Below are 26,019 nucleotides of genomic sequence, written 5' to 3' on the forward strand. Positions count from 1 at the left end.
CTTGTCTTCTCTTGTCTTCTCTTTCCTTTGGTATAGCCAAGCAGATCCAGACTCTGACCAATGCCTGGGAGGCAGAGACGGAGGCTTTGTCAGACTTCGCACTCCAGGCTCACGCTTCTTGGGTATCTGGGGAGATACAATTAGTAATGTAACATCCAGTCACAACTCCATTAACTCATTCAGGTTGGCATCATGGGCGGGCTCTCTATATTCTTTCACAGCAACATTAAACAGGTCTACTTTGGGACCATAATTTTTCACAGAACCTTTACAAGGATGCATGTTCCATTTTTGCAATAGTATTAAATAGATCTTTTGTCCAAAAAATCCTATTGGCATTTTTATTGATATTGTGAACTTGATAGATTAATTTAGGGAGGATTGACATATTTTTGATGTTAGATTATGCTACCCACTGGAGTATTAGTTCCTAGATGGCAAGGATTTTCTCTGTTTTGTTTGGTTTCCAAACTTTTTTTCAGTTTTCCTCAGTCTCCAAAGCCTAGAACAATGCCTGGCATATAGTAAGCACTCAGTTTTTTATTGAATGAATGAGTGGGATGCTTTTACATTTTTTCTGATCCTATGTTCCTCAGAAGTGTTTTTGAAGTTTTCTTCACATACATCTTGTAGGTTTTTCATTACATTTTTTTCATGTTTTATTTTTTTGGTTATTGTCAACGGGTTTTTTTTCCCTCTGTGATAACTTCTAACTGGCTATTTGTTTATACAAAGGATATGGTTTTCGGCATATTAATTTTGTAACCAATTTTCTTATTTGCAAGAACTTCTCAAAATTCTCCTGTTTTCACCAGGCATCATTGTTACTTTTCTTAAAACTTTCTGGAGTTTAGCAATTAAGAGTATTGAATTATAAATCCAAGGAAAAACAGCAAACAACTAAATCCTACACTGGCAGTGTGATTCTCATTGGTTATGTTGAGTGAGTACTCCTACAGAAGTAAACCTGCAATTTCTTTGCTAAGATCACTAAATCTGGTGATTAAGGAAGATGCCAAGTCCAGAATCATCTCACTCCTTGCCAGCTGGGCATCATCTATTCCCTGTGCTGCTTACTAATCTGGGGATACTACAGTCTTCGCTACATTCTTCTTAATTCAGGGAGGGATGTTTGCAGTGTAAATCATGAAGAAATTGTCACGATGTATTGACTTGTCCAAGTTCCAGTGTTTCACTGCAGAGTGTTGTTAAGTAATTTTTGATAAATAAGTGAACTCATGCAAATGAATGCATCGTTCATCATTTCTCTTTACTATTACATCATTATGCAAACATTAAACACCAAAAGATACATGAAATGATTGATTCATCTAATGCAGAGTGCAGGTTAGCAGAAAGTAAACTCCAGAAGCATGTTCCTCCCTCTTCTGACTGCTTCTTTTCTCCTGTTCCCTTCAAAACACCAGGAAAAGATTTCGTCAATCCTTCAGGGTCTAGAGATACCTACTTGGCAGTTAACATTCTTGTGATTCAGCGCATTTTCTTGCAACAATATTCTGTCTTTACTCCTGAGTTTTGCCTAATTCAGATTCCTCCTTAGTCTGTTCTGCTTAGCTAATCCTGATCGATAAATACAGACAGATTAGACAGGAGACAAAATTGTGAAATAGATGTTGCATTTGGAACGCTGAGCCTTCACTCTCTATTGCAGCCAGGACCTTCTCTTCTATGCCCCCCTTAGCCCAAACCACACTCTGGCATGCTGGTCTGTGACTCCTTTGCCTCTGTGACTAGGCTGTAAGCATCTCTAACTTTTCTCGTCTTTTGAGTTTCATCGTCTGGCTCTTCGTAGGCACTCAGTAAATACTTGAATCAATGAATGTACAAATTACTCAATTAACTGGTACATCAGTATTTTCTTTCTTTCGTGTTATTAAAACTGGCTCTTGGGGAAAGATTTGAAACATTTTAAAATTAAAGGGTAATTGTGGCGCCTGGGTGGCTCAGTTGGTTAAGCGTCTGACTTTGGCTCAGGTCATGATCTCATGGGTTCGTGGGTTTGAGCCACCTATCAGGCTCTGTGCTGCTGGCTCAGAGCCTAGAACCTGCTTCGGATTCTGTGTCTCCCTCTCTCTCTGCCCCTCCCCCAATCGTGCTCTGTCTCTCTCTCTCTCTCTCAAAAAATAAATAAACATTAAAAAATTTTGTTTTCATTAGAGGGGAATCGACCAGTTCACAAGGAAACCCAGATGGGTTTATATTTTAACACAGATTAAATTAAAGGAATTAAGCTTTTTCTATGGGCTGCCTGGGTGGCTCTGTTGGTTAAGCATTAGAGTCTTGGTTTCGGCTCAGGCCGTGATCTCCTGGTTCGTGAGTTCAAGCCCTGCATCGAACCCCATGCACAGTGCAGAATTTGCTTGGGATTCTCACTCTCTCCCTCTCACTCTGCCCCTCCCCTGCTCCCCGCCCCCCCCCCAATAAATAAATAAATTTAAAAAAAAAAAAAAAAACAGGAGTTAAGGTTTTTCTAGATTTTCAGGATTCAGCCAGAAGTCTGGTAAGGACCTCGGTTCCTTCTGGAGAAAACTACATTGTGCACATCCCATAAAGCTGCACCTGTGCACTGGTAGCCCATTTTATGCAGGAAGCATGTTCTTGAAAACCTGAGTAGAAATGAAAATTTTATTAGTTAAGATTTATTTCTACCTTGCCTGGTATTACTGTTTCATCATTGATTCTTTGCACATTTCTGATTGACCTTTGAGATTTGACCTTGAGATGGGCCCTTAAAGAACTATGCTTCTAATTCTTCACGTACAGACCTATAACCAAATGCTCAAATGATCAACGTACATATTTAGACAAAATGCGAAGAGTTCTTTTGTTGGGCAGAATCGTTAAGCACATTATGTCTCTGTAATGTGAACAGTCCTCATCTGTTATGTAGTTCTCATTACTTTAATTACTTAACCTGATTTTTAAAATAATTTATACCTACCCTTCTGCCAAGAAGGACTTATAGCAGTTGTTAGGTTGACCTCTTTAAATACCAGTTGGGCCTATGTATGTTTTTATGGGATGTAGAAGGGGTTGTTTTATTCTGTTTTAAAAGGGCACAGGTTAAATGCACCCAATGATGGAATTTTGTTTCAAATGCGTCTGTTAAGTGATGTAAAAGGCCCTGTGCTTTTACGCACATGACAAGAATTTTGATTATTGAATTTCAATCATTATTTGGTCTCTCATACGAAATGTAATGAATGAAGCTGACAGCATTCACACTCTTCCTTGGCTTTTACTTTAAAAAGCAATAACAGCTCATGTATGCAGGGTCATGAGTCTGTCATGGAAAAGGGTGCTTTTGCGTGCTAAGGTCACAGGACCTGGGAATCTTGAAAGCCTTGCCTGGAATGGTACTCAGTACATTGCTGAGGAAATCAGTGTCCTGCCCCCCTCGCATTCCTTCCTGGAGTACTCTGTTCTCCGTCCAAGATCCGATGAGTGATCATTCCTTTTATTAACATGATTTGATTTTTTTCATCAGCTAGTGGGATAGTATACCAGCAGCAACAATTTAAGAACTTTTATGATAAGCATTCATATAGATTTTTGAAATGATAATTAACTCTGTTATGTGTAATTAAGGAAGGGGAAGAGGTATGCCAATAACCTTTTTGGTTTCTTAACTTCGAAGAAGAAAGTCCATTCTTGCATTTTTTTAAATTTTTTTTAATGTTTTTATTTATGTTTGAGACAGAGAGAGACAGATTATGAACAGGGGAGGAGCAGAGAAAGAGAGGGAGACACAGAATCTGAAGCAGGCTCCAGGCTCTGAGCCGTCAGCACAGAGCCCGACGTGGGGCTCGAACTCATGGACTGTGAGATCATGACCTGAGCCGAAGTCGGATGCTTAACCGACGGAGCCACCCAGGCGCCCCCATTCTTGCGTTTTAATATGAGACTCTTTGATGTCCTAGAAGTTGATAACTCCCGAAATTCATAATGTAAGTCGGGAGGAATTAGAAAGCTTGAGTTTCCCGTCCCTACCCAGAAAGTGTGTATGCAGAGGAGGAATAATATAACAGAGAATTTGAAAACAGTGCTGATCAGAATTGACGTCTGGATAGGTAAATGTTGACTCGACTCATTTTTACTTCTGAAAGAAAGGGTATTCTTAAAGGTTTCTCACTTTCTGTTGTGCCTAAAATCAGAAGACTTGGGTTCCCTCTTGGTGCGTAGACATTGTCTGGATAAGATCTGTGAGATGAGGGATTTATGGCAATTATCTGGAGTTTCTGAGGACCAACACCACCTTACCATATTGTGACACATTTTGGTAAGAAGTGATGTGAGTTGTTACGTGAAGCCATTGTACTTTGTTTTCTGAAAGATAGAAAACAATGGAGTCAGTCATATTTTTTGTTGAATCTGTAGAAAGCTCTCTTCTCTTGTGCCCATTGGCTTATTCAGCTGAAATGTACCAGGAACTTGAGGTCTGCTGCTGCATGATATGTATTACTATTTAAAATTATTTTGGGAGCCCTTGGGTGGCTCAGTTGATTAAGCGTCCGACTCATGGTTTCGGCTCAGGTCATGGTCTCACGGTTTGTGATATCAAGCCGGGCATCGGGCTCTGTGCTGACGGTGTGGAGCCTGCTTGGGACTGTCTCTCTCCCCCCTCTCTCTGCTCCTACCCCACTCGCATGCTGTCTCTCTCCAAATAAATAAACTTCAATAAATAAATAAGTAGATTATTTTTTGTTGTATTATTTTTTGAAATTCTGTTCTGGGCCCTTATGTTACAACTCTCTATTGCTCCCTTTGGAGTTACAAGGAGAGAAACCAGAGAAAGTCCCTTGAGAATGGCAGAAAACAAAGGGCAAATATCATTGTTTGTATCTAACCCATGTCAGTCTCTTTGTTGTGAACCTAGAGTGGATTACCCCACTGGTACCCATTTTAATAACCTATAACGGGATGTCTGCGTCGACTTTACCTGCACGCACGTCTTTACGAGACACGCTGCAAACTGCAAGGGAAAAGAGGCCACAGACCTTTTCTCGTCCAAGAGAAAGTGGAAAGAGTTTATGGGAAGGAGTCCCTTCGCCATGTGCAACTGCGCCTCGTACTTCTCTCTTTAATAAGGCAAATGCTTTTCTCTTAACAGAGGAATTCAAGGGCTCCACCGTGGTTGAGCTGATGAAGAAGGAAGGCACTACCCTCGGGCTGACGGTATCCGGCGGAATTGACAAGGATGGCAAGCCACGCGTGTCTAACCTGCGGCAAGGGGGAATTGCTGCCAGGTAACTCCCTCAGGGAAACGTGGGAAAGGGAACACAGGGTGTGACTAATCCAAAAACCGAAGCTCCATCAGAAACGGTCACTAATAAATAAATGACAGCTGCCATCTGCCGGGCAGAAGCACACCCGGGCGTGTTTGTAGAAGCTTTTCTGGCCTGTGCCAAGTCACCGGGGAGCCGCCTGGCCCTCATAAGACTTTAATTTTAAAACGTCTTTGTGGCTCCAGTCCCCAACTATGCTGCTGGACAGCAGACGGGCTGTAGTGGGACTGATGCACTCCGATCATGTAAATGGAACAGATGGCCCGTACCATGCGTATGCAGGGAGCGCCCGTGCAGGGATGTGGTAAGCCTACAGGAGTAGGGAAACCCAGCTCTGAGTTTCTAAGTGACGATTTTGCTTGTCTCCCATCTTCTCTGCTTTTCTACTTGTGACATTTCCCTTTTCATCAAGACAAAGATGAGGTTTCCAAAAGGATAGGAAGCTTAGATGGGGAGGCGTTGTTCTGTCCTCGTGCAATGGGCTGCAGACTGCACTCGCTCTTGCGAAAGGCAGAATGTCCTGTGTGCTGGGTCCAGGCAGGCTTGCCTTATAGACAGATTCAAAATTTACTTCAGATGCGATGGTCAGGTTTCGTTAAAAGTGAGGTTAATGTATCTTAAGTCCTGGACACCAATAGTCTTGTCCACGTAATCGCAAAAATAGTTTGGGCCTTCTTAACCTTACAAAGTATCATCAAAAATAGTGATTACTTGGGGCGCCTGGGTGGCTTGGTCGGTTAAGCGTCTGACTTCGGCTCAGGTCATGATCTCACGGTCCGTGAGTTCGAGCCTCCCGTTGGGCTCTGTGCTGACAGCTCAGAGCCTGGAGCCTGTTTCAGATTCTGTGTCTCCCTCTCTCTCTGACCCTCCCCCATTCATGCTCTATCTCTCTCTGTCTCAAAAATAAATAAACGTTAAAAAAAATTTTTTTTTTAAATAAAAAAAAAAATAGTGATTACTTTTGGTGATCAACCCATCTGTACAATGTATAAGCTTAAGCCAACTGACTGCTTCATAATCTGAGGTACTGTTTATGAAATAGGCTGATGTCAACACAGGCACCATCATCTTTTTTCACGAGGAAAGAGATTTCTTTCCACACCGACAGCTTCCTTTATTTTATAACAGTCATGGCCAATCTCCGATGCTAGGGTCTCATATGTCTCCAGAACTTTTTCATAGGTAGGCCCTGTAGCACAGGTAAATAGGGTGAAGATCTTCAGTCGTATTGATGCTATAATTAAAAGTATTGTTGGGGCGCCTGGGTGGCTCAGTCGGTTAAGCGGCCGACTTCGGCTCAGGTCATGATCTCGCGGTCCGTGAGTTCGAGCCCCGCATCGGGCTCTGTGCTGACCGCTCGGAGCCTGGAGCCTGTTTCAGATTCTGTGTCTCCCTCTCTCTCTGACCCTCCCCCGTTCATGCTCTGTCTCTCTCTGTCTCAAAAATAAATAAACGTTAAAAAAAATTTTTAAAGTATTGTTGGCATTGTCAACTGTGGAGACTGCCCACATGTCCACCGATGGATGAATGGATAAAGAAGATGTGGTATATATCACAATGCAATGGAGTATTACTCGGCCATCAAAAAGAAGGAAATCTTTCCGATTGCAATGATGTGGATGGAGCTAGAGTGCATTATGCTGAGCAAAATAAGTTAATCAGAGAAAGACAAATACCATATGATTTCATTCATATGTGGACTTTAAGAAAGAAAACAGATGAACATATGGGAAGGGGCGGGGGGGAGAGAAGAGAGAGAAACAAACCACACGAGACCCTTAATGGTAGAGAACAAACTGAGGGTTGATGGAGGGAGGTGTCTGGGGGATGGGCTAGATGGGGGATGGGCATTGAGGAGGGCGCTTGTGATGAGCACTGGGCGTTGTATGTAAGTGATGAATCACTGAATTCTACTCCTGAAACCAGTGTTGCACTGTCTGCTAACTAACTGGAATTCAAATAAAATGTGGAGAAATTTAAAAAAAAAAAGTAATGCTGTGCCGGTTATATTATCAATGACCAAATTAGCCATTGTTTAAGGCACTACCATTTTATAAGTAGTAAAGGAAAATAATTAAAGATAAGAACTCTGCCCTAAGGGGGCTGATAATTTACTAGAGAAAATGGGTATGAACAACACGAAAAGTTTGGGAACAATAACAGCATTGCCACAACGTGAGCATCGTCACAGAGCATTGGGTGGTAACGTTGCCCAGTGAGTTAGTGAACCCGAGGGAGGAAGGACAGCATGGACCGCAGGCTGGCACAGACGAGGAAAGCTTGCGAAAGAGGAATGATTCAGGCCAGACTTAGGTAAAATAAATGCACACATGTTTCTGTTTGGGGAGAAGGTATTATTGAAGGTCCTTATCCGTGACGCAAATTTTAAGTACTGTCTTTGGTCTCATCGCTTGCTCTTGCCTTAGAAGTAAAGTCTGCCTAAAACCCCCAAAGTAGCCATGGTTCTTCTATGGTGTTGAAGAGAGGCGAGAATGGTACTGAAACCCAATGCTTTCATTGTAATTTGTTCTTTTTTTATCAGCCCTGCTGTAAGCATTCAATAGCAGAACAAGCGGACCCTCTCCTTAGCCCTCAACAAACTCCCAGTGCAGATACTGAGAGCTAGGAAATGTCCAGGAGGCAGGCAGCAAAAATGAGAGAGAATGAAAGGAAAGAAAAAGTCTGGGCATGCCAAGATCTGGATCATCTGTTTCTAGAGAACCAAACTCTTTATGGACAGAGCAACCAAAAAAAAAAAAAAAAAACCACCACAACAACAAAACAAAACAAAAAACCCAAAACCTCTTTATTTTATTTCATGTGCTCTTTAAAAACAAAAGAGGGAAAGGGTTAGGGAAAAAAATGAGAGACCGTAGCAGATCCAATAGAGGGATATTTCAAAGTATCCCTCCGTATCCTAGGAGGCAGGGGCTCCTGCCAGGCAGGCCTCCCGGGCTTACGTGCATTTGCAGGAAGGGAAAGTGGAAAACGGGGGCAGGCCTGGGGAGAGGACGGGTCCACTGAAGCCACCTTGCCTATTTTGCAGAAGCGATCAGCTGGATGTGGGTGACTACATCAAAGCAGTGAATGGGATCAACCTGGCCAAGTTCCGCCATGATGAGATCATCAGCTTGCTGAAGAACGTTGGGGAAAGAGTGGTTCTTGAAGTCGAGTATGAGCTGCCGCCAGTCTGTAAGTAATCACAATTCAGGGGCAGGACAGCTATGCCACCCCTCTGCCTAAAACAATTTGTTCTCCATGTTTTCCCTTTTGGCATCGTTGTCTCATTACAGGAGTGATAGAACACCCATTTCTGGATATTTAGAAATTATTTAAATTGATACACCTATAGCCCACTCCAGAAGAATCAAAAAGAGCTCAGAGAACAATAAAATTATACAGGACTCGTGTTCCATTAAGGTCATCTGTGTATATCACCGTTTGTAAGGTCTGCACGTTAAGTTCGATCCAAGCTCTGCACAGAGGGACTAGGGTTAGGAAAAGCATGTGTAATGTGTTCTGTGTTGATTCTTGTATAGTTATGTTAATTTCTGAAGCATGAAAATTGATTCAAAGCACATTCTTACCAAGTAAAAATAATAGTAATGTAACCAGAGTAGCCAACACATTTCCAGAGCTTACTAAATGTCCGGCTTTATAAGGAACCTGACCTGCATGGATACGCTTCATTCTCACCATAAGGAGTGTCAGCCTAGCAGAGCTGGACTTGGATGTCAAAGAGCCAGGTTCAGATCCCAGCTTCACCTTTAACTGCGTGCCCTTGAGGAAGTTGCTCAAGCTCTCTGTGTCTCAGTTTCCACATCTGGGAAATGGGCGTAATGTTAGTTCCTGCTCGTATAGCTGTTGTGAGGATTAAATGAGTTAGTATTTGTTGGGCAGTTAGAACAGTAGCTGGCACAATAAAAATTTTTGATAAATAATGCATACATTAGCACTATAAGAGAGGCATTATTATCATTAAATTTCTCATTTACAGAGGCTTGAGTGAAGTATCTTCCCCAAATAAATAGGCAGCAGAATCAGTATGTGAAGCCAGGCTCCCTGACTCCAAAGTCCATATGCTTATTCGTTGTGACATATACTGATGCTGTGTGTTACTGCGGGCCTGCATTTAAGCCATGCTCTGCTAACACCACGTCTCCTATTATTAAGCTGTCAACGTAGATGCCAGCCTGACAAAGCCCTTTGCTTTTCTATGCCAGTGAGAACTCAGACTGAATATTAATCATTGATAATAAGTCATTTGTTCAGCAATGACTTGTTGAGCATTTGTTACATTGCGGCCGCCGCGTTGTATACCGGTGGAGTTTACATTTAGACAAGGGAAGACGGATAACAAAACAAGACCCCAGTAGATAAGTAAACTGGACAGCATGAATGCTAGGGGTCATGAATGCTAGGAGAAAAAAGAAAGAGCCAGGAGAGGGATTGGGAAGGTGGGGAGAGGTGTGGGATTGCAGTTTGAAATCGGGTGGCTCGGAAAAGCCTCACTGAGGCTGTGTCGGTGACTTGAAGGCAGTGAGAAAGTTGGTCGTGTGGATTTCTGGGGAAAGAGAACTGCAGAGAGAACAGCCAGGGCTAAGATCAAAGGCAGGCATACACTGGGGTTGTTGGAGAGACGTTAAGAAGGGTAATTTGGCAGGAGCAGAGTGAGCGTGAAGAGAAGTAGAAGAGGAGGTCAAAAATGTAACGGATGAGGTATATTTGGAGGCCGTTGGAAGGACCTTAAGTTTGGCCCCGGGTGATAGAGGATGGCATTGTATGAGTTGGGGCAGGAGGCACAGGGTCTAATTCCTGTTTTCAAAGGCTCCCTCAGGCTGTTGTGTTGAGAACAGACTGCAGTGGCTAGGGTGGAAGCTGGGAGACCAGCTGGGGGGCTGTTGTCGTGATCCAGGTGAGAGACGGTGGTGAGGATGGCGAAAAGCAGTTACCTTCTTGATCTATTTGAGGGTAGAGCCATCAGGACCTCCTGACAGATCGGATGTGGGTTGTACAGAAATAGAGGAGTCAAAGACCCCCTGAGATTTTGGGCCTGAGCAACCGGACGGGCAGGGTTGCCATTCATGGGGTTGGGCAAGAATGTGGGCAGGGCTCATTTGCGAGGGGGCCATCAGAAGACGTTCATTGTTTGAAATGCTACAGTGGACGTGTCTCTTTGATGTGCAGAGAAGAAATGTCAAGAAAAGCACTAGAGATGGGGTTAGGAGTTTGGGAGAAAGATCTGGGCTGGAAACGTACATTTAGAGTAATGGGAATATAGAGGGTGTTTGAAGCTTTGGGACCAAACGTGAGCACTCAGGGAGTGAGCGTATATGACCAGTCGTGAGTTCTTATTCCGAACATAAAATCCAACACCAAAAATATAATGGTGTTTTTATAACAAAATCAATTGAGGTCTGTGTTCAAAAACCTCCCTGTAACGTTTTTCATTTTCAGCAAGAGTAGACAGTAAAATCGAGCGCTGAGAGCTTGGACTGTGTCACTAGTTAAATATCAGTTTCTCCCCCTGTCCAGCTGTGTGACCTTGGGCATGTTATTTAAGTTCTCTGAGCCTTAGGTTTCTCATCTGTAAAATGGCTATAATAGTGTAGAATTTTTGTCAGAATTCAAGGCTATAATCATGTGAAATAGTTGGATCATTGTCATGTACTCAGTAAGATATAGTGCCTGTTAGTCATTATTACATTATTATTATTCCACTGAAAGTACTGTGCTTTCTTTTACTTTAAAGGAGTCCATTTGTTTTGAAATCACTATCTCAAAGGATCGCCAAGGAGTTAAGAGAATCCAGATATCTAGAGCTAATGCTCTTGGATTAACCATTTTGATTCCACTGGGGAAATAAATATCAACAAAACACACCCTCTTTCTAAAACAAGCTCTTAGTACAGCTTTCCAGGGGTAAGGCCAGTAGTGGAGATTTGCCAAATTATGTGTGAACTACACAGCAAGGAGTTTGAGAAGCTTTGAAGGAGGTTATGCAGATCCAGGAAGAAGAGGAACATTTTGGGCAGAGGGGAGAGCAAGGAAGGAAGAACTTAGCCCAGTGCACAGGTTTGAACCACAAACGGACTATTGTTGTTGAGGCACAAAGGGAAAGAGAGGACCTGGAGGGAGATAAGGCCAGTGAGGTGGACAGGAACAAAATGATGGAAGCCACACTGGTGGAGCCTGGATAAATCAGGTGGTCAACAAGAAGCCTTTAAAGGCTTTTAAAGCCAACGAACATCATCAACAGATTTGAGTTTTTAGAGTTCTCATTTTAGGAAGCCAAATGGAGAATAGATAAGAGGCTATCAGCCGCCTGAAGGCTGTTACAGTTTTCCAAAAGAGAGGTGACATCCTGAACAAATATAGCATTAGTAAGGTTAAAGAGTAGAGTGGATATCAGACATATACAGGAGTTAAAACCTATCATGACTTGGTGATTATACCACCTTTTCCTTCCTGGTGCATTAAAGCTGATGAGGAAGAGGAAAAATATTTTTTAAAACAAAAGTGTGAATTCGATGGTAGAAATCAGATAGAAGAGATCTATTCTCCAAGGATTATCTCTGTCTCTATTATGTTTGGATAAATTAATAAGATCTTTGAGTTCAGGGAGGTTGAAGGGATTAATAAACATCCCCTTCACTGAGCTCAGACTGCTAGAGCTGGACCAAGCCACTGCAGTGAGGCCCTAGGGAGAGAGCAGATTGCTGAAAAATAAGCTGCCCAAGGCCAAGGCCGAGACAGGTAACTCTCAAGAATCACATAATTTGAGGCTCAGCCACCCCCAGAGTCCAGAAAGAAGTGGAGGAAGGATATTTGTTGCATGTCTGTGTGTATGTGATCTGATAGAGAAGGAGTGGAATTCTGACCTTGCTCAAACCACTTACCTTTTGTAAGACTTAGATTCTTTATGAAAATGGAGTGGTTGATCTACATGAGCTCTAAAGTTCTTTCTGACTTTAGAATTACATTGTAGTTTTGAGACTGTATTTAGAGAGAATATTTCCAAACTGTATCTTAGATATTTATGTATTCAAAGTTGGTCTATGGCTACCTGGGTGGCTCAGTTAGTTGAGTGTCCGGCTCCTGGTTTTGGCTCAGGTCATGATCCCGGGGTCATGGGATCGAGCCCCATGTCAAGCTCTGCACTGAGCGTGGAGTCTGCTGGGGATTCTCTCTCTCTGTCTCTCTCCCCTGCGTGCTCTCTCTCTCTAAAATTAAAAATTAAAAGTTGGTCTAGAGCAATGCCTTCATGTTTTGTGGTGACATAATCCCTAAAGAATTTTGAAACCATAATCCTCATTTATTTTTTAGTAAGCCACCTAACATTCTTTATTATAAGCTTAAATCATTGGAAAGGGTATAATTTCTGGCATGCTGTTCATTTTATATACCTTTAAGTGAAGTTTCCATTCAGACCTTAGAGCTACGTATTTGCCTCATTTATTTTATGGAAAATGTCTGCTACAGAATCTGATTGGCAAAGGCAATCCTCACTGTTAAACCATCAGCTAAATCAGATTAGCTTTCTATCAGACGGAGTTCTTTAATTCAAAAAGATGTGTTAAAGTGTGTCCCTGTGATTGTCTCTTACTTCTCAATTCCAATTCTAAGAGAGATAGACAGGTGACAGATGATGATGATGATGATGATGATGATGATGGCAATGGGAGGCGGGGGGGAGCAGTCTCAGGTCTCCTCCACATATTTCCTTCCAGGATTCAGTCTGAAGGAGCAGAAGCCACCCAGAGAAAGCTCTTCCTGTGGCCATAGCAGAGGAAAAGCAGGATAGTCCCAACTACCCGAGCACATTTCCAACCAAGTGCTTATTATATCTCTTAACATCCCATTGGCCAAAGCGAGTCACATGGAGAAGCCCGACATATTGAGGAGGGAAAGTATACAACTCTTATCATGCTATTGAGGTAGGAGTTGAGGAGTCAGGGAAATAGTATATAATGTAGAAAAATCTAATCTGCCATAGTAAAATAATATGGATAGCAGTACATGCATATTCCCATAGAGAAACAAGGGACAGCAGCACCACTAAAATACTGAGGAGAAGTATTTTTGCATTGCAATATTCATTTCAACTTAACCCTTCTGTGTACTGCATTTGATTCTCTGGGGAAGCTCCTTATGTGGATCCATTATGTCCACATACACAAATGTGAAGTAATGAATAAAATGCACATGGCAATAGCAGGGGTCCTGCTATTGGATATGAAAACCCAGTCACCAAGATCCAGTCATGCAAATGAAAATTATGAAGACCAAATCTATTTCATTAAGTATCAAAATGTAGTTAACATTCACATTTATTTTTGTGAAGGATAAACAGCAAGAGTGTGGATAATCCAAAGCTGTAGATAATCCTAAAAGTCTTTCTATTGACTCTAGATTGGAATGTAGGAGTTTGTGGTCCACAAGATTGAGCTCAAGCAAAATTCAAACTACGGTGAACTATGGTGCCTTTTTTAAAAAATTTTTTTGAGGTTTATTTATTTATTTTGATTGAGAGAGAGAGAGAGAGAGAGAGAGCAGAAGAGGGGCACAGAGAAAGGGAGACGAGAATCCCAAACAGGCATCACGCTGTCAGCACAGGGCCCGATGTGGGGCTCAGATTCACCAACGGTAAGATCCATGACCTGAGCTGAAGTCGGACACTTAACCGACTGAGCCACCAAACTACAGTGCCTTTCATTCCCAGAACAGACACCCGGCCAACAAGGACAGGTGGCCCCGAATTAGAATTTGGTTGTATAGAATTAAAAGTTGATTTAATGTTTAAATGAAACAGTATTTGTAAACCACTTTGCAGATTTCCTGGCACACAGTGGACGCTCATTAATTCTTTCTCCCTGTATCTTTTCCTTTCCTTTCTATTTGTTTCATTAGAACAAAAAGATCGTGTTCTCAACCAATTACCTCAAGTGGCTTGTTTGTCATGAAAATAAGAAAACGTTTGATTTGAACTCAGTTTCTTTCATTTAATTAAAACTGTACCTCAACACTTTCAGCTATTTGTGTACTGTTCCTAGCTGATTAAAATGAACTGAAATTCCCTTGCTAGCAAGAATATGACATTTAATTAAATCAGCAGTATACCAAAACATTTGTTCAGCTGTAGGGTTATGTTGTTTTTCAGCAGATCCAAGTTCGTGACGTACTTTATATCCCAGCCAGATATGCGCAGTTTTGTGAATTTATCTGTGTGCTTTTCATAATCATGTCTATTCCTTTGAGGATTCAGAATTTCTGATAATTAAAAATAATTGTAATCAATGCTACATTAAAATTACTTCCTATTTCTGTAAATGGCAAGAAATGTTCTTTTAATAGATGCAATTAAATTCTATCTTTAGAATCTATACCTATATTCCATCATATATTTCTTATTGATAAATGTTTCATGCAATAAAGTTTTCAAAATCTAATCGCAATGTTAAAAATATGCCATTGATAAGGACCACAGCATTAAGTAATTAGATATCATTGTACAAATTCACTTAAGGATCTAAGACCATCAGATTCTATACTTGCAAATTCTTTTCTCTCTCTGAATAAAAACATCCCTGTATCCATAATGATGAAATATTAATTTGTGGAAATTTGGTTGCTGTTGTTTTTTAATTCAGCAATAGTGTACTATCTAAGCAGAATTACCCACCACTTGCCTGGAAACAGTCTCACAGAAGAGTTTAGTTACTATACCTTCATACAACCTACACCCTGTATTATACACGTATACTGTATGTGATATTAATTAGAGATATCAACTTGGCCATGCAGTTTTATTTTGTGAAGTAAGAGCAGTAAGCAGGCAAACATAACATAAGCATGATAGTATCAAATGAAGTCAAGTAAATATTTTATTAGACAGCAGTAGCATTTTGAATGTACAGAAATATTTTTGCCATCCAGGTTTGATTTGGGTTGCTGATGTCTTTGTTAGTTGCTGTGCATCGTGTCAGAAAATCTGTCTTCATCGCCTAATCTATTAGTGGTAATTTGAGAGTAATACTTTTTCTTCCTGCATTTCCTCCAAAAATAAATGTAAATGCATTAATTATTTCAAGGTTTACAAAAATCATATTGCTTTTGCATTTCACAAAGGGAAAATAATTCTCTTGATTACATGAAGAGTGTCTCTCCTGGTATATAGAGTTCTAACGATGTGAATATTACACTCTAGCTAGAAGCTGGCTACATAAGAAGAAAGGAAGTGCCTATGATTTTGATTCCACTTGGGTCTAAGCCTAAGTCCCTAATGCAGACAACTATTTTATGGTATTTGTATGTATTTTTTTTAACATTTTCTTTGAAAAGAAGTTATCACCCTTGTATTTTTCATAACAAGAATTATTTGCAAGGGGGATCTGTAGTGTTTTATGCCACATTAAAAAAAACTGGTAATGTTGTTATGATTTAATATATTTCTCTCTCTTTCCTGCATTCAGCTGTTCAAGGATCGAGTGTTATTTTCCGAACGGTGGAGGTCACATTACATAAAGAAGGCAATACCTTTGGTTTTGTAATCCGAGGTAGGTGGTGGCTAGAAAACATGAACCATCAGATATTCTTAGAGAATTTGTCAATGAAATATTGGGAGTGAACTAGAAAGTCATCCTGAAAACAACAGCAACAACAGATGTTCCCAATGCATAAAGTCCCCTTATAATATTTGCACCCATTCTTTTAAAAAAATAAAGCAATGAGTAGGAACCAGAGTGGAATCCAAATGACTTAGATCTGCTTTCAGTCCATACAGAGCAAGAAGTCACTGTTTGTAAACCTTGTCAATTCATTCATCCTGCTGATTTGCCACTTTTCTACGTGTCTTTTGCTTTCCCTTTATACTTTTCTGTATCTCTGAGTCAAAAATGTTGATGAATATGGCTTGGTTTGACTTAATACACTAGGATTAAACAACTTTGTTTAAATTATTTTCTCCTGAAATACATTTTGTTATTGTAGCTTTCTAAAAATGGATTGAAGATAATCTGATCCCTTGGGAACCTATGTGCATCAGCTTAACTTATTTTATTATGGGATGACATTAATCATAAAGATTTCAGGTGACTCCAACTTGGCTATAAAACCATGAATTCTGAGCTGTAATTCTGACTTTTAATATTTTATTTTTCATATTAGCAGTTTCACCCCTCAAAGACTATACATAAACAACTCATAATTCTGCGTATGACAGTAAAGTTCAATAGGGAACTATGTATGCATCAGAAATGTTTTTAACATTTCACATTTCGTGATTTTTTTTTGCTTTTACCTATTATATTCTATACTTCACCAGGGTCTAAAATTTATCCAAATTATTAAAACATTAATTAAAATTAACTAAGCATCTTGGGGCGCCTAGGTGGCTTAGTCGGTTAAGTGTCCAACTTCAGCTCAGGTCATGATCTTGTGGTTCATGAGTTCGAGCCCTGCATTGGACTCTGTGCTGATAGCCCAGAGCCTGGAGCCTGCCTTGGATTCTATGTCTCCCTCTCTGCCCTCCCCAGCTCATGCTCTGTCTATCTGTCTGTCTGTCTGTCTCTCTCTCTCAAAAATAAACATTAAAAAATTTTTTTAATTAACTAAACACCTTAATAAATGCACATGCATCAAGGAATAAAAGAAATACATTCATTTATACAGATTTGTCTTAAATGACTAAGCCTTAGATTCCATTCTGTACCAATCATTTAGCAAATCAATCAGTCAGGTATTTATTAAGGACAGGTCAACATGTCAGCATAGGGCCAAGTATTAGAGAGTCATAGGACAGGACCCTATCTGCAGGGAATTATAGTCCAGTGAATTTAAGACAAAGTGCCTGAGTGAGCGGTAGAGAAAATGGAAAACGAGGAATTCACTGAGTGGTTTAGACCAGCAATTATTACCCTTTTCTGACCAGCTCCTTTTTTTTAGGTGGTGCAAACAGGATCATTTTACTTTCATCATTTACCTTAACCATTCCCAAATTTCTGTGTAAAAGAACTAGATGAATATAGTAAAAAGTCAATATACAAGTAATTTTGGCTCAGAGGGTGGTATATACAAATCCGTTTTTGCAGTGTAGTATGATAGAGAGGCACTCTTGAATCACATGCATACAAGCCTAATTACTGAAAAGCTGCAGTAAAAAATACTGCTGGGTGCAAATATTCATTACTAGTTGTTGTGTGGTTAATCAATAGTAAATCAAATTGCTAATGAAAGAACTAAAACAACAGTAATTTATCATTAGGAACAGAAAAAAACGGAAGCATTTGAAATCTACAACCACCACAAGACAGCTGATGATATAATGTTAGCAAAATGCTTATCTTGCCATTTGCAGGAATTCCAAATATCTGTATGTGCATGAGTAATAAGAATTTTATAATATGAGCCTAGGATACTATCTGGTACATCGTAGGCCCTTAACAAATAAATGAATAAGTAATTGAATGTTGCCTAGATTTGTGCAGACATCAGACTTCTTAGTGCTATAGTGATTTTAGTTTAGGGGCACCATATTTTGGTCGGCTTTAAAAACTCACTTAGTATATTAGTTGAACGTAAAAGTTTGTGAAATTTTGCGCAATTTCTCATAAGAATCACATAAAGAACTTAATGTTTAGATTAGTTTGAGGCCTATCTGAAGGCTCTTCCTTGCTCAAAAGGTGACACCCACCCATTGCTTCAGAATCTTGATTAGTCACAAAAAGAGTTGCAGAATGAGAAAATACTGTGGGCAAGTGTTATCATGGCCAAGAAGACATTATGGCATAGATGGAATTTGAGCTCAACTTATTTTGGTGAGAACACCAGGACTTTCAGGAAGAAGGAGGGCAATATTACAGATGGGGCATATTCATTTAGTACTGGTGAATTTCTTCTTAACCAATTAGAATGGGTCGTAGAACAATAATACAGGCTTTTACCTGATGAATGGAATTGCATTTCCAGTGCTACGTGTCATAGGTTCTAGCACCTTGACTCGCCGAACAGTAGAACCTGGCACCTTTAGAATGAAAACTGATGTTCTGGCCTAAATCTTGCCAGAGTTAAATTTCAGTTAGTTCCCTCGCCGCCAAGCTAAGGCAAACAGCTTGGGACAATAGGGAAAGCACTCTGCCACTAAGTTCTTTTTCACTTTGGGCAAGGAAAATTTACCTATCGATCATTCTCAACTCTAAAATTATAGATAGGTCTACTCATCTGCTAGATAGAGCCCAATGTTCAGATTTGGTCTGCGTTGTGTCTCTGGCATTGATACTTTTAAAAAGCATTCCAGGGGACTGATGCCAACAGGCAGCCAGGATTGAGAAATACCACTGGGCTCTGTGTGTCTCAGTTGCTTTGCAGTTCCAAACTTGTAAAATGTAAGTGAATCGCAAGCTACATCTGGTTCATTATTTCAAATAATGGTAAAATGTCACATATCGAGAAATTCAGAGCCATCTCACACTTTGCCATGCATTCACTGTTACAGATTTAAATGTGGACCTCCAAATCAAAATTATGGAAGCTTGTATGGCCGTCAGCCCCCATCCTTTTCTAAATCAATATCCCTTCAGGAGAAAACAAACCTACCTTTTTACGATCCCCTTGTAAAAGAGAAATTACATAGTAGTATTTATATAAATATGGGTAAGCATGTGCTGTAATTTATTGTCATGGTTTCATTTTAAAATCCTTTTCCAAGGAAGTTGTGAATTTCCTATTGTAAACAAGGAGGAATTTCAAAAGAAACCATCAAACTGAGTGGAAGAGTGAGGTACTGAAAGGGAGCTTTTATCAATCAGCCAGACTGAATAAATCATTGGTAATAGAAGTAAGCAGAAAGGAAGCATTTGCCTTCATCGGGAGCAGTGAATGCCTTTTGATTTGTCTTTTAGGTTGGATTCTTTAAGTTGACCTCTCTACCTGTTCCAAGTTTGGGAAATGCCAGTCTGTTCTACCAGGAAGGCGTTAGGGAAGGAACATCTGACGATAACATTCGTATTTATCAGATACTGGCAGGTATCTGGTGGGTAGCCAAGATGGTGAGGTATACGGAAATCAGGTCAGATGCAGAATAGTTAAGAAAGTGGAAATGTCCAGCCTAAAGAAGATGAGATTTAGCAGGTGTATAATCACTGTTTTCAACTTTCAGAAAAAGTTTCTTGTAGTAGAAAGCATACATTTTTGTTTCACTGCTCCAAATAATAGAATAAGAACAAGTAGGTGAAAATTGAAGGAAGTTAGATATCAGATGAATAATTAGGAAGAAGCTTCTAACACCCCTACACGTCCAAATGTGAAATGGGCTGCCTCAAACCTAATTAGTAGGCCATCTTGTGGGTCTCAAGAAAAGACTGGGGGAGCACAGACTATGGACGTTCTACAAAAGGGTCCTGGATTTAGAAGAGAGTTTATAATAAATTACCTTCCATCTAAAAGCTTTTATGTTTCCAAGAATTCTTGAGCAGAAGTTTTCCGTATATGGAAATAAAATCTCCATTTAAGCATTGCAGTTGTCTTGAAATTATCTGTCCGTTTTTTGAACACCCCAACTTTAATGGAACCCATCTCAGCCACTTGAAGTTTTTTCTTTCTTGTTTTATATACTTACGTATTTTCCCCCCTCTCCAGTTTTTGCTTCCTTTATGCCAGGTTGTAGACCTATTCACCTGTATTATAGCCCAGGTTAATTGGCAACAGGTATACCCACCTGCACTTTGTTGATAACTGGCTATTGTCATAATTAGGCTAGTACTTGTTAAGTAGTTTATGTTCTTTTTTTTTAAATTTTTTTTTAATGTTTGTTTATTTTTGAGACAGAGAGAGACAGAGCATGAACGGGGGAGGGTCAGAGAGAGAGGGAGACACAGAGTCTGAAGCAGGCTCCAGGCTCTGAGCTGTCAGCACAGAGCCCTACATGGGGCTCGAACTCACGGACCGTGAGCTCATGACCTGAGCTGAAGTCGGACGCTTAACCGACTGAGCCACCCAGGCACCCCAGTAGTTTATGTTCTTACGACGCTGGGTGTTAAATATTTTATATATCGCCCCTGAATACAGCCATGTATTTATTGAGAGGTGGAGACATCATGACTTCAAAAACATATTCTATATAAAATGAATAAGATTTTTGGAAAAATTTTACATGTTTTCCTCCATACATCAACAAAATGTACTTTAGTTTCTCAGCTGCCATTTTGTGAGTGAATTTTTTTTTTTTTTTTTTTTTTTAATGAAAGCACTTATAAGCTGTATTTCTTTTGTTTGCCAGGAGGGGCACATGATGATAGAAATAAATCTCGTCCAGTTGTAATAACGTGTGTTCGTCCCGGAGGACCTGCTGACAGGTAAACTTCCTCTGTCTGTGTCACTATCCAAACAGATTCAACAAAGCTGGGGACTTTGGCATAGAGTTGAGGAATTAGAAATTTCATAGTGAAAGATAGATATTAAGCAAACGTGTTGGAATGTGAATACTGAAATTGTTGGGCTGCCAAATCAGAAGAAAGAAGGTTTGACTCCAGGCTCAACACTCACTACCCTATGTGTTTGGCAAGTGACTTACCAGTTCTAAGCTCAGTTTCCTCCACTGTGAAATGTCGGTAATAATACCTACCTGACAAGGTCTTCAGTTTTATCAGAGACTGGCTGGGGCCTTGCAGGGGACCTTTCATGCAGTAGATACTTAATAAAAGGTAGCTGGCTTTTTAAAGGCACGTACTTTAAACACATCGTCTCCCATTGCTAACCTCCTCCCCTGGAAAGATAGGTGGTGATGTTCTGACTGTTACTATTAATCAACATCCTTCTGGTTATTATTATCTGTTGATGATGATTATGTATGTGAGAATGGAAGTGATTTCAATAAAAGGGAAGGAGCGTTGTCAGTACCTAGAGCTATCTCTTCGGGACTAATTTGAGTATCTGAAGAGGCAGCTCCTTCATCTCTTATATCACAAATATTAGAGGAGGTCGTACGTAAACGCACAACTTAGCTGTCTCAGGAGATGCTTGTCTTTGTATTAATTTCCCATCGCAAACGTCAATTCCATAAAGGCAGGGGACCACAACTCCGGCCATTCTCTGTGGTTGAAGGGTGGAAGAAAAATGCCCTGGTTACCCCTGACTCTGCACTATGTTTCAAACCAGGATATAATGTTTAAACCTTTTCTTATGCAATAGAAATAGTAATAATAAATACAATTGATTGAGCACCGAGCCATGTGCTAGGAAATGTACTATGTGTTTAGCAGACACTATTTTATTTGTCCTCACAACTGCCTACTAAGTACTTTTTAGCCACACTTACAGTGATAAAACTGAGGCCCCGTGTGGGTACATGACTTACCAGCTAGTACACGGAAGAGCCAGGCTAGGAATTCAGGTTCATTCTCCTTCAAAATCCATACTGTTAGCTCACTTTTCTAAAAAGTTTGTGTTTAATATAAAATAAGAGAATATGAAGATACTGATTTCTCACCTGCGCCATAGTATGTTTGCCTTTGCAGAAGACAACACAAAGTCAGAATTTGCACAGAAATCTTGCCTTTTTTCCTCTCTCCTCCTGCTTCTCTTGTGAATTATTCTTCCTGCAGTAAATGAGAATATTTCCGTTCCTTATTAACATTTACCTTGGGGTTAACAAAAATGTCAGAAGCAAGCTACTAGTTTCTGAGCAACATATTATCAAATTAACTTAGGATGAAATGGAATCTAAAAGTTTAAGATAAAAATTTAGAGTCAAAGTTCTTAGAGAATTATCTAGGCGAAGGATATTTAAGAGATCACTCTTATCCTTTCCAAATCCTCAACTTGTAATCCGCCCACCCCAGCTTGATTTCTCGTATCATGACCCTCCCTGAGGCAGGAGGGTTATAATCTGGAAGCCTCCTGGCTATATTTTAGTGGAGTCTCCAATGTCCTCAGGCATCTTCTTCCAGTGCCTTGAGTGTCTATGGTCACAGCAGAAAGAATAGTATTTCCCTGTCTCTTCCAAGGAATATGAGACTGAATCAATTTAATGATTGCCAAAATGGCCTTATAAATCAATAGGGAAATTTCTAGACTAGGGAAATTTTTCACCAGTGCTCCCAGTCCTGCTTGGGTTCACTGATAATAAATGGAATGGAATCAGCAGGCTTTTCTGCTCACCTGGCTTTGGAAAAAATAGGTAAATGCTATTTTCTGGGCTCTAATAAATCAATTTTAGGTATTTAGACAAGAACCTAGAAAAGGGAAAATGTGCCTTTAGTATTTTTGCACCCCAAGAATTAACTGGGGGTAACTTGGTGATCGACTATTGGGCAGTTATTTCCTTATTACTGACTTGCATATTGCAGCAATTTTCTGTTCAGAGCCACCTCTTTAGTCCCTTACTATCACACTTGATGCTTAAGACGAAGCGCAAATAGGATGGATGGGGGAAGGTGTGAAATACCCGCTTTGGCTGAGCGACTCTTTTTTTTTTTTTTTAACGTTTTTTATTTTTGAGACAGAGAGAGACAGAGCATGAACGGGGGAGGGTCAGAGAGAGAGGGAGACACAGAATGCGAAACAGGCTCCAGGCTCTGAGCCATCAGCACAGAGCCCGACGCGGGGCTTGAACTCACGAACCGTGAGATCATGACCCGAGCCAAAGTCGGACACTCAACCGACTGAGCCACCCAGGTGCCCCTTGGCTGAGCGACTCTTAATGCTAACCCCATTATGTTACATTAATGAAGACTGTTTCTGTGTTCTCCCTTCAGAGAGGGCACCATCAAACCTGGCGACAGGTTGCTCAGTGTGGATGGAATTCGGCTTCTTGGAACCACGCATGCCGAAGCCATGAGTATTCTTAAACAGTGTGGACAAGAAGCAACGCTGCTGATAGAATATGACGTCTCAGTGATGGGTATGTCGGAGTCCTGAGGCTGTGCTCACTAAGCTCTGGGTCATGTCATTGTGCATCCCTGATAAGCCACTCTGGGTTAAGAATGAACTGTGCTGTCCTCCTGCGGCAGACAGAATTTCATCAATACTCCATCATTACTCTGTTGGGTTCAGGAAGAGGTGAGTGGTGCTTTTCAGCGATTTAGAGTTCTTGTGTCAATAGCTTCTATAATAAGGTCTCATTCAAGCAGAACGTTTCACCTGGCAGTCAGTTCTATGTGGATTATACTTTGGCAGCAAAGTATTTTCCCCTCCAAATCGCAAGAATAGTATTATTAACTAAAGGGCTGGTACTTTTTCTTTTACTACACGGAGACTGAGAAAAATAGGAGATTTCTTTCCTTCTTGTAACTTCACAGCATGAGGCCAGCGAATCAGAATGAATGGAAATGACCAATCATTGTATCCTAAGATTTAGGAATAAAGAGAGAAAGGGGACCATATAGTATCAGTGGTTAAAATGAGAAGTTGAGGGGCTCCTGGATGGCTCAGTCGGTTGAGCGTCCGACTTCGGCTCAGGTCATGATCTCGTGGTCTGTGAGTTCGAGCCCTGCGTCAGGCTCTGAGCTGTCAGCTCAGAGCCTGGAGCCTGCTTCCGATTCTGTGTCTCCCTCTCTCTCTGACCCTCCCCCGTTCATGCTGTGTCTCTCTCTGTCTCAAAAATAAATAAAAACGTTAAAAAAAAATTTTTTTTTAAATAAAATGAGAAGTTGAGTACAGTATCCTTTTTTTTTTTCTTTTAATGTAGTTGACCCACGATGTTACATTTGTTTCAGGTGTACAACATAGTGATTCGACAAGTGTGTGTGTGTTGCCATGTTCACCACAAGTATAACTACCATCTGTCACCATGCAACACCATTACAATACCTTTGGCTGTATTCCCTTTGCTGTACCTTTCATTTCCATGATTTACTCATTCCATAACGGGAAACCTGTGTCTCCCACTCCCTTTCACCCATTTTGCCCGTTCCCCCACGCTTTTCCCCTGTGGCAGCCATCAGTTTGTTCCCTGTGTTTAAACGTCTGAGTCTGCTTTTTGTTTGTTTATTCACTTATTTGGATTTTTTCCAGTTCCACATATGAGTGAAATTGTATGGTAGTCGTCTTTCTCAGTCTGATTTATTTCACTTAGCATAATACCCTCTAGGTCCATCCATTTTGTCTGAAATGGCACTATCTTGTCCTTTTCTATGGCTGCATAATATGTGTATACATCACATCTTCCTTATCTATTCATCTATCAGTGGACACTTCGGTTGCTTCCATATCTTACCTATTATAAATAATGCTGCGATAAACATAAGGTGCATATATCTTTTTGAGTCAGTGTTTTGGTTTTCTTTGGGTAAATACCCAGTGGTGGAATTATTGGACCATATGGTATTTGCTATTTTTAATTTTTTGAAGAAACTCCATACTGAAGCACCAATTCACATCCCTACCAACAGTGCACGAGGGTTCCTTTTCTTCCACATCCTCACCAACACTTGTTATTTTTTGTCTTTTTTTTTAAATATTTATTTATTTTTGAGAGACACAGAGACAGAATGCGAGTGTGTTAGGGGCAGAGAGAGAGGGAGACACAGAATCTGAAGCAGGCTCCAGGCTCTGAGCTGTCAGCATAGAGCCTGACACGGGGCTTGACTCACAAGCTGTGAGATCATGACCTGAGCCGAAGTCGGACGTTCAACTGATTGAGCCACCCAGGCTTTCCAGGCGCCCCATTTCTTGTCTTTTTTATTTTTTTTTTAGTCATTCTGGAAGGTATAAGGTGATACCTCATTGTGGTTTTGATTTGCATTTCCTTGGTGTTTAGTGGTGTCCAGAATCTTTTCATGTCTCTGTTTGCCATTTGAATATCTTCTGTAGGAAAATGTCTATTTAATTCTTCTGCCCATTTTTAATTGGATTATTTGTTTTTTTGGTGTTGAGTTATAGAAGTTCTTCCTTTATATATTTGGGATATTAAACCTTTATCAGACATATCATCTGCAAATCCTCTTACATTTAATAGGTAACCTTTTTGTTTTGTTGATGGTTTCTTTTGCTGTGCAAATGCTTTTTATTTTGACATAGTCCCAATAGTTTATTTCTGCTTTGTTTCCCTTGCCTTAGGAGACATATCTAGCAAAATGTGGTGTAGTATTCTTTCTTCCAATAATGATTACAATAGAAATTAATTATATTTCTGCCCTTACAACTATGGTAAAACTTGGAAGGTATCCTCATCTGGCTTTTAAATGTTAAGAGAGAGCCCAGTTTTGTGTAATGTTGACAAAGGCAGAAAAATTATGAAATAATGAATTGGAACTTGAAATTGAAACTAAATCATGTTATATACACTTCTTAACAATTGTCAGACATGATTATTTGACCTGATTTTACCAGTAAGTTTTGTGCTGGTGAAATGTAGCAGAGAAAAGAGGCTTACTCTATTAACTGCAAACTCCTTTCTCCTTTATTTCCCACCCTGTGTGATTCATGTAGAACAGTGTTGCTTAAAAAATATTAATATGTCTATTGGCCTGAAATGTTTTAAAAGGTATGAGGTTTCTAAAAAAAATTTTAAGTATGAGATTTAAGGAGTTCTTAGCGGAATAAGCAGTATGGTATGCTCTTGACATGGAAAGTTCGAAAATGAATGAACTTCCCACCCTCCTCTACCCTTCTCTTGTATTCTCTCCCACCCTCTTTTCTTTTTCTTTCTCTTTGGTTATATAGGTTTTAAGTTAGATTTGGAGTTAGGTGATTTGGGTCCTGTTCTCACTCTACTGAT

At 40.2% G+C, this 26,019-nt stretch overlaps 1 protein-coding gene across 16 annotated transcripts in view; it reads left to right on the plus strand.

Moving 5' to 3' along the window:
• The window catches only part of GRIP1 (glutamate receptor interacting protein 1), a 682,822-nt gene that overhangs the window by 524,549 nt on the left and 132,254 nt on the right, over positions 1-26,019 (plus strand). For all 16 annotated transcript variants that reach the window (XM_019455025.2, XM_053896004.1, XM_053896010.1 and 13 more), the window contains 5 exons: positions 5,132-5,267; positions 8,353-8,498; positions 15,779-15,862; positions 20,581-20,656; positions 23,057-23,202. In XM_019455025.2, the coding sequence (XP_019310570.2) occupies positions 5,132-5,267; positions 8,353-8,498; positions 15,779-15,862; positions 20,581-20,656; positions 23,057-23,202 (588 nt within the window). The remainder of the gene's footprint in view (positions 1-5,131; positions 5,268-8,352; positions 8,499-15,778; positions 15,863-20,580; positions 20,657-23,056; positions 23,203-26,019) is intronic.

This window comes from Panthera pardus, unplaced genomic scaffold (assembly GCF_024362965.1).
Source record: "Panthera pardus isolate Hobbes unplaced genomic scaffold, ASM2436296v1 HiC_scaffold_6, whole genome shotgun sequence".
Taxonomy (NCBI): domain Eukaryota; kingdom Metazoa; phylum Chordata; class Mammalia; order Carnivora; family Felidae; genus Panthera; species Panthera pardus.